Source organism: Antedon mediterranea, chromosome 10 (genome assembly GCF_964355755.1).
Source record: "Antedon mediterranea chromosome 10, ecAntMedi1.1, whole genome shotgun sequence".
Lineage (NCBI taxonomy): Eukaryota > Metazoa > Echinodermata > Crinoidea > Comatulida > Antedonidae > Antedon > Antedon mediterranea.
The window spans coordinates 11,454,223-11,463,906 of NC_092679.1; the positions used below are offsets into that span (position 1 = coordinate 11,454,223).

The 9,684-nt window shown below is 32.0% G+C and overlaps 1 protein-coding gene across 1 annotated transcript; it reads left to right on the forward strand.

Annotated features, from left to right (window-relative positions):
- Positions 1-3,193: 3,193 nt before the first annotated feature.
- LOC140061221 (mitochondrial 2-oxodicarboxylate carrier-like) lies at positions 3,194-9,589 on the forward strand. Its single transcript, XM_072107731.1, has 8 exons — positions 3,194-3,284; positions 3,856-3,904; positions 4,043-4,120; positions 4,344-4,473; positions 5,557-5,664; positions 7,309-7,473; positions 8,298-8,479; positions 9,475-9,589. The coding sequence occupies exons 1-8, from the start codon at positions 3,194-3,196 to the stop codon at positions 9,587-9,589; spliced, it is 918 nt and encodes a 305-aa protein (XP_071963832.1).
- Positions 9,590-9,684: the final 95 nt, after the last annotated feature.

Below are 9,684 nucleotides of genomic sequence, written 5' to 3' on the forward strand. Positions count from 1 at the left end.
TTTTCGCCCACAAATGTAAAAAAATCAGATCAAATTTAATGCTAGATTCAGACAAACATTATATCATGATTGTATTGAGTTGTTTGTTCACGATACGTCTGTTAGGGTCGTCGTTAACACGTTGGATAATAATCATTTGCTGCTCGTGCGCGCGATATTTGCACGTTAACTCGTTTGTTTAATGAACGTAATAGTTCAAGACGATATTTGTTATTTGCTGCGCGCGTGCACGATACTACAAGGTCAAGGCCATGTTATATCATTGTTGCTTCTACTGTGTGGTTGTTGGCTTACTATTATGTACGTATAGTTATAAGTCGATGTTCGATATTTTTTTTTTGCGCGCACACGATACAATAAGGTCAAGGTTAAATTGCTACTTGTATGTAGTGTGTGGTTATTAACTCGTTGGCTTACTGTTATGTACGTATGTTCCAAGTCGATGCTCGATTCGATGTTTTTGGGCGCGTACACGATACTACAAGGTCATATATCATTGCTGCTTGAAGTGCAGTTGGGCTTACTATATTTATTAGTATTATGTACGTATTATAGCTCCAAGTCGATGCTCGGTGTACACGATACTACAAGATCAATGCTATACTCGTCGTTCAGTTATTGCAGTAGTTCCTAATGTTCAATTTTTTTACAAAACTATAACCACAAGATAATAATACAAGAGCTAGAGCAAGAACAACTAATAAAAGAATATTTCTTTATTTTAGAGCGATAAACAAATTGTAACATAGAATAATACCGTAACACCAATATCCAACCAAACATAATACACGATACGATAGTATCAAACTTGTCACGAACATGTATTCTATAAAACATACTATGAAATCTATAACAATTATACTAATGGACAAAACTTCCTACTATAGGCCTACTACTATTTACATTCGTGGTTTAATCTGATGCTTATTGTTTAATTTGTATATCTATTTTTAGCGGATAATTATAAAGATATACGGAGAATAATATTACCTATTGAATGCATTACAATTTAACTGATTTACTATCAAACGTATATTCGACAATTTTTATGTATAATATAATTATAAGTAAATAAGTCAACGTACAAGGTATAACGGTATTGTTAATGAGGAACAAACTGGCTTCATGAATTACCTAACAAAATATTTAAGGAGGAGTTGCAATGCGATTAAATAATGTTATCTACTAATAGTAGGCTTACACTTGATTGGAGATGCCTATAACACTAATTGTATGAGCATTAGAAGTCATAACAGTAAGCCAACGAGTTAATAACCACACACTACATACAAGTAGCAATTTAACATTGACCTTGTTGTATCGTGTGCGCGCAAAAAAAACATCGAATCGAGCATCGACTTGGAACTATACGTACATTTAACAGTAAGCCAACGAGTTAATAACTATAATAACCAGTAGAAGCAACAATGATATAACATGGCCTTGACCTTGAAGTATCGTGCACGCGCGCAGCAAATAACAAATATCGTCTTGAACTATTACGTTCATTAAACGAGTTAACGTGCAAATATCGCGCGCATGAGCAGAAAATTATAATAATCCAACGTGTTAACCACGACCCTAACAGACGTATCGTGAACAAACAATTATTGAAACAACTCAATACAATCATGATATAATGTAGTACCTCGATCAAAATTGTTTGAGTCTAGCATTAAATTTCATCTGATTTTTTTTTTTTTACATTTGTGGCCGAAAAATTCTCATTTTTTTTTACATTTGTGGGCGTTATCACATTTGTGGGCGATGATCGTTTTCACATTTGTGGGCGCTGTTTATTACATTTGTGGTTGATGCGTTTTCACATTTGTGGTTGTTTTCACATTTGTGGGTGATGCGTTTTCACATTTGTGGTTGTTTTCACATTTGTGGGTGATGCGTTTTCACATTTGTGGTTGTTTTCACATTTGTGGGCGTTTTTACATTTGTGGGTTCAACAGGGACCACTCTTATTCGGTTCACTATAATATCTATGATTATAATTATTAACAGTGATAATTATATAATCTCTCACTATTCGACATTTACCAATCACAATCATTACTAATACTCATGATTATCATGGCAGACAGTTACAGCTTTAGTATACTGAGTTTTTGGCACAACGTGTTTGCCGGCCGTGTGTTCATATTTAAAGAGACTTGTAACAATGATGATGACTTCTATCTATAATCAAAACAATTAATCAGGAATCGTATGACAACTTGTGAATCAATACTCAAGTTCGTGTTTAGTAGCCAACAATATGAACTCTAAAAGACTAATAATATGTAAAAATATGAGTTTGATTACGGTAAGTCAATTTTGTTTTATTTCACTGTAGATATGACGTCATGATCAATAAGAGCAATACATCGTTGCACCCGTCACGATTATTTGGTTGGACGTGTGAAACTGTTATTTTCATCATAATGACAATCCCCTGTTCTAGGGTGAAAACATTTATTTTGTGTTATGTAAGAAAAATGCATCCTTTGTAACTGTATTGTCTTCGATAAACGTAATCTATTATCTTCACCATATAATAGATATCATAATCGCACCAGTTAATAGACACGTTGTGTAGTTGGGCCTACCTATCCAATAAGGTCTAAAGTCTGAAACTATAGGCCATTGCGTTCTGTAGTCCTAATGTGTAGACATGGATGTGATTTTATTAGGATAATTATTTAGTCCATATACACAGTGGGACCTCTCGATCATATGTACCGTACGGTATGTGCAATATTTTATAGAATAACGTCATCTGTGAATTACAGAGTTTGTAAATTTGAAATAACTTAATGAAACTTTTATCTACTTGTCGCTTCATTATCTGAAGAATACTATACCAATACACCGGCAGAAGATGACCAGGGGCTATCACTCATTCACTCCGTGATTTTGCTTACTTCTTCATTACATAGTGGTATCCTCTTTACGCACTGTGATATCGACTTAGATAATCATATATAAATAAAAGTAGTGTCCTATCCGTACGCTATTTTTTATTTATCAAGCATTTTCTGTCGTTAACAACACGTGTTAATCCAATTCTAAGCTAATCACTGTATGGCTGAATCTGCCAACATAGCATCATGTAGTATATCATACATTCGTCTTTTACCACAAAATACAGACTGCAATATGATTTACTGTACTTCCTACTTACTGTTAAGGGTTAATGAAAGCGATGAGTACTGGAACCTTAAACAAGCCTACATATAGGCCTAGTAGTAAATTTAAAGGAGCTTGCCAACAAATCGTTGCTGGAGGTACAGCTGGTGAGTTTACAATTGTTTTATTTCAAATTATGTAGTATGTTAGCTGATTTTCCATCATGGCTGTGTCATCAGATGAAGTTGTATTTCATTCATAATAATCCTGGATATAGCGCCTAATGTTGTGAAACCTCTATGCGCTATACGTTATTACTCCGGTCATTTTTTGAGATTAAACACCTATGGAAACATACTCCCATAATGCAGGTAGTAATCAGCGTAAAAGTGGTTCCCATTTATACACCTGGGTGGAGAGAGGCAAACATAAGTAAAGTATATTGCCTAAGGATACAAGCAATGCGGCTTGAGTTGGATTCGAACCTCTCGGTCTCAGTAGTCGAACGTCCAACACATTGCGCCACACGCCCTTGTATTCACTAATTAAAATATTCGGAATCTTCCTTTATGATAGAAACATCCAACAAGAAAAGTTCAGATTAATCATTTATTATAATTACCTTACGAAAGAGAGAACTATGTTATGACACATATTTAATACACTATTTCCTGTCATCTTTAATAATAGTTATTTTGTTGTAGAATTAATTGTTATGTATACATTATGTTACTTTAGGTTTTGTTGAAGTTAGTCTTATGCAACCATTGGATTTGATTAAAACAAGGTACGTTTCCAACCCGTAACAATAACAAGAACAGGAAAATTGCCAGTAAGCTTGCCAAATAGCTAGCTCAGAGCGAAATGTTTTTAGTATATAGTAATGTACCATATATTTATAACCACTTTTTTGTTGTTTTCACAGATTTCAAATTCAGTCCATTCATACAGAACAGTATTCGTCAATAGTTGATTGTGTAAAGAAAATATATCAAACTGAAGGGTGAGCAATAGAAAATCAGTAAAATTCATATCTCATTATAACATTACGTAAAAGTTCGGGCGCTATCAGAAGCCCTATTTCACAATACTCATCCTGCTTCATCGCTGTCGAAATATAAGTGGGGTTAATATTATAAATGTTGTTGCAAAGGTTTATATTTTAGAGACAATACTCGTGTTTATGTGTATTTTGATGTATAGGCCTACTCTTTTCAATTTTTTAGTGTTTTATCCTTCTACAAAGGAATTTTACCTCCAATTTTGGCCGATATTCCTAAACGTGCAACAAAATTCTTCACATTTGAACAGTATAAACAGTTGTTTTCCTTTGGTGCTCCCTCTCCAACTGCTATTGTAAGTATGATTAAAGGATATTCGATAAATAATTTAATTTGCTTTCTACATTGATTTAGAAAATAATAAACGAATCAGAAAGCCACTCACTGTAGTTTGTGTTAATTTTTGTGGACGGCTTATGATGTTGTTTACTGCCCTCTGTCGTCGCGAACTAATTATACAGGTTTACAAAAACCTGATTGCATTGTTGCATTTTGATTGGTTAATGACGCATAATAGTTCGGTAATAGTTCTACATACAAGAAAAAGTGATATATAATGTCAATGATAATAATTAATGGGCTCTAATGCACTTCCAGCTTTTTGTAAACGTTTTGATAATTTTTGCCACGCGATAGGTTGTTAAAAATCAACCTGAAGTGTGCGCACGTCAGTTCTTTTCCGCATCCAAAGTTGGAGCACTGTCTTTTTGGCCTAGCTTTCTGGACTAGCCTTCATAAATGATTTACGATGAATAACATGCATATACATTTATTTCAGACCAATAGGTAGGCCTAAGTAGTCAAAAAGATGAGAAAAACACTACAAACATACTATTTATAATATTAAGTGATCTTTTAAAGATTTGCCAAAAGGAAACTCAAGTAAAGGTTCAGGCCTAGGTTGGTGTCAAGGAGGAAGCATGTTATGCAATAATTCATAAATAATACATTTAAAAAAAAAATTCTACTACTATAACATTATTTCTAAAGACAACATATCAATTGTATAGGCCAGAATAGCTTAATTTATTGAGAGAATGTGTATCTGTCCTATCTTCCTTCTGCCTGTTACTGCAGTTTTTCCACTCATACAAATATAATTTTTAAATTTAAATTTTACTACGGATTTATATTATTTATATGTCATACTGATTCGTGAAATAACTCATTTCTAGCTAGCTGTAACTTGATGATTAACGTGCTTGCCTTCCCACGCCGACGTCCAGGATTCAATCCTGACTTAACTCACTACCCTTTTACTCCACCTATAAGCCTCACATGTATTTAAGCACGATACAGTATAGTTAACCCGTCCTGTATTTGAATGAGAATAATTTAAAAAGAAGTAACGTTAATCAATTAAACTTAATTTTTATAGAGCTTCACGTTAGCTGGTTTAGCAGCAGGTGTTACTGAGGGCTTTCTTACTAATCCATTTGAAGTTGTTAAAGTTCGACTTCAAGCAGAAAATCAAGCTTTTTCAAAGGTAAGAAAAAGTGGTTGAGCAGAAAATAATAAATAATAAAAGTTTCAGTAATTTAATTTAATTACGATTAATTAGTTCTAAGGTAAGAAAGAAAAATTAACATTAATTATTGTTTAGTTTTTAAAATATCTTTGTTCATACTCCAAAAGAAGCCATTGTGTTAGGGCCTCCTGAAAAATAATTTTTTAAACAATATTTCCTTAAATATGACATACAATAGTAGACTTAAAAACATATCGAACCAAAAATGACATTATTAAATTATAGATTACCTGAAAAAATCGTAATTTTACGAAAACTGTCTTTAAAATTAACATTTTTATTTTGTGTCTTTGTGAACTGTGTTCTTTTTTTTCTGCGGAAGTAAATAACTACAAATTTGCAAATTCAAAGTTTTATTTTAAGGCCTATTCATCGTTTACATGTTTTGGTTGACAATACAATGTTTAACCTAGAAGTAGGTAAGCCTCTATCTAAGTACTTCCCATCTGTATTTATTATTTCGAAAACCCCACCTAGCTTCCCTTCGAGTGTATATCATGGTCAAACATCTGGAAAATGATCGTACTTTCTTAAAATGACAAACAAACGTATTTTTAACTCTTTTGTTTTCAAGAGAAAAGTAATTTCTGCTCAAAATTTCTATCATTCGTTTGCTCTTAAATATTTTGAGCTGATAAAAACGATTGCACATAGAGACACTTGTTAAAACGGCAGTAATTCAAAACACTTATTGTATTGTACAAAATGTGATTAACGACCAATTTTTAGTGTTCCGTTTATCACACTTATTATTTCGCATTTATCATTGTATAGTAAATGCTTAGATGACATATTCCACATTCCACAAACCAGTTGTTGGGATATGATCATACATATTATTTTCATTATTATTTAATATACCATTGAGTTAACCCAAGGTAGAGACTTTTAAAGTTGATAAAATAACCAATCGCTTTAATAATTTTCCAATGTCCAAGCACCATGCATGAGATATACACAGTTAACACCCACATCAGTAATAATTGGCCCATAAAACAAAAACAAAGCCTGAACAGACCCAAATTACAAGTTTATAGCAGTTGATGTTGAATATCGATCATTTTGAGTCTCGACATTTTTGTGTAGAAATTTCCCATTTTGTACTACAGTATTATTTAATAATAATATCTTCATTTAGAAAACGTTCAGATCAAATGTGAAGACTAAGTCACTTAAATTTATTTTAATAAAAATTAATTTTTTTTGCAAAATAATATTTTTAATGAAAATACACATTTTATACAATGTTGAATATAATATATTTGTGTCGAATTTTTTAAATCAATATATACACCACAACATGTTAAACTTTATTTGATCAAAATACATTTCAAAACATATCAATTTGTCATACAACTTGTAAATCATGTTTTGTGTAAAAAAACAAGTAAATTAACATCGAAGTGTAAAACAAGATTTACATGTACCCGGTAACAACATGTAATAATAATATAAATCAAGAGTTGATAAATTATTGGTATTTTTTCACCATTATGTTGATTGATATTTACAGACATGTTGCACTTGACCCGTAGCAATAAATTCATTTAAATACTCTACACTTATATATTAATAAATCAAATAAATATTTGTCATTGATAGCAAATTAGTGCGTGGTCTATGGCAAAAGTCATCGTACATGAAAATGGGTTTGGTCTGTCAGGCTTGAATAAAGGCCTCACGTCAACACTTTGTAGACATGGTGTCTTCAATATGATTCTCTTTGGTTTTTATCACACTATTAAAGTGTATTCAAAGCCATACCAGGTAAGATATGCTCTTTTTAAAATCTCATAATGTATCTAAATATTTTAATTAATTACTCAAATAAAATATCACTGCATCTTACATCTGATTGTAGTGTTTCTAGATTTACAATGATAATCTATTTAAAATAACATCTTGTTTTGTCTTTAAACAAAATATAAGTAGTTAGTCACATTGGCAAACATCCTCCTTTAAACAATATCATGTATTAACAAATAAATGAATAACGTTCTTGTAATTTCAATTTCTAAGCAAAAACAAAATTTATTCAAAATATTTGTTTAATCATGATGTTCATTTTCTCTCTCTTCCTACCTCTCTCTCTGTACTGTATCACCCACTAACGTAACAATCTACCACTAATGTCTATGATTTCTTAACATTTTCTCCTGTTGTTACGTTAGTGGTTAACCTTTGTTACGTTAGTGGTTGATGAAGTTTGTTACGTCAGTGGTTAAACTGTTGTTACGTTAGTAGTTAATGGATTGTTACATTAGTGGTTGATTTTGGTTACGTTAGTGGTTAATGTTACATTAGTGGTTGGATTTGTTACGTTAATGATTAATGTTACATTAGTGGTTGATTGTTACGTTAATGATTAATGTTACATTAGTGGTTGATTGTTACGTTAGTGGGTGATACAGGGGCAACTTTTTGTTTGTTTTCTTTGTTATCCTGATTATGTAGCAGTTTAAAAAAATGTTTATCTTGAAATGACGAGGACGAAATATCTTCAATGATGCATATTTCTATTGCCAAATATAATCCTTCCATCAAATCTGATTTTGTCATGCTTTAATAGTTGAAATGCTTATTTTTGTTAGGATAAAAAACTTGAATTTCTTCGTAAATTCATGATAGGTCTTACTGGTGGAAGTATAGCATCATGTAGTAACATTCCATTTGATGTTGCCAAGAGTCGTATACAAGGACCACAACCTACTGCTGGCCACATCAAATATAAAACATGTATACGTACTATACATACTATCTACGTGGAAGAAGGGTATGTTTGAAACACTGTTCAGTTGCCTGTAATATCTAAATTTAGCAGGTAGCCATTTAAAATTCATCTTATATGGTAGTTTTTTAATTTTTCAAAAAAGTGAATTTCCGGTAAGTATAATGAACTTGTAAGTTGTAATTAGTAATGGTTTATTTTATTCATTAGGATAAAATAATCAACAGTTATTACTATAATTGCATCATCTTTGATTACCAGTATGGATAGCTAAACAGTATGATGACAGATAGTTGCGACGGCTTTATTATTAAGTGTATTACCTGTAAATACAATAATTTGTTTACAAATTGCAACGAGGCATAAGTGAAACAGACACGTACGTTTTGTAGACATGTGTAGGTTTTATGTGCACGCTTGTCAATGTCAAGTCACAATCTGTAATAATTATATTCGTCGCACTTATACATATCACTGTGATAAAGTTGTCGCATTTTGTAATACCTTATCGCAATTTTTAATAAAGTCGTAATAACAGCTGTTGCATATTGTAATGGCTGCATAGCTGAATTAACACATTTTGTAATAACCCTTCTTTCACTTTAATGCGAGTTCCAAGTTGAAATGAAACATTTATCATCATCATCATCATCATCATCATCATCATCATCATCATCATCTTTATTATTATTATTATTAGTAGTAGTAGTATTATCACTATCATCATCATCATCATTATTATTATTATTATACTGCATCATACAGCGCGAAAACTCAATATATTATTACAAATAAACGACGAAAGAAAACGCGACGAACAGACAACTGATTAAAACCTGCTACAGATTAATACAAAGTGCTACGATTACAACACTTGGTGACGTAACAAACACTTCTGTATACAGTGACCAGTGACCTGTCGCACTATACTTCAGGCCGTTGGCCTACGTATTTAAAGGCAATTAAAATCAATATGATAGCCAATCTTTCTTAAAATGTATAAACTGTTGGTGTATTACTGTTATGCTTTAACATTTCAGGATAAAAGCTCTGTATAAAGGTCTTACGCCAAAAATCATGCGTCTAGGTCCTGGGGGCGCTATAATGCTGCTTGTTTATGAGTACGCGCTTGATTGGTTGCAGAAAAACACTTAAAAAGATGTATGTTATCAAGGTAAGAGAAAGTACCAATCTTCGATCAATTGTATATTTATCATGTTTATAACCGATATTCCAATGATCAGTTTCTA

Bases quoted from the DNA above. Each gene is read 5' to 3' on its own strand.
- LOC140061221 (XM_072107731.1), top strand. From the start codon at position 3,194: ATGAGTACTGGAACCTTAAACAAGCCTACATATAGGCCTAGTAGTAAA. The intron at 3,905-4,042 runs GTACGTTTCCAA...TTGTTTTCACAG, and splicing joins TTGGATTTGATTAAAACAAG to ATTTCAAATTCAGTCCATTC. The intron at 8,480-9,474 runs GTATGTTTGAAA...TTAACATTTCAG, and splicing joins ACTATCTACGTGGAAGAAGG to GATAAAAGCTCTGTATAAAG.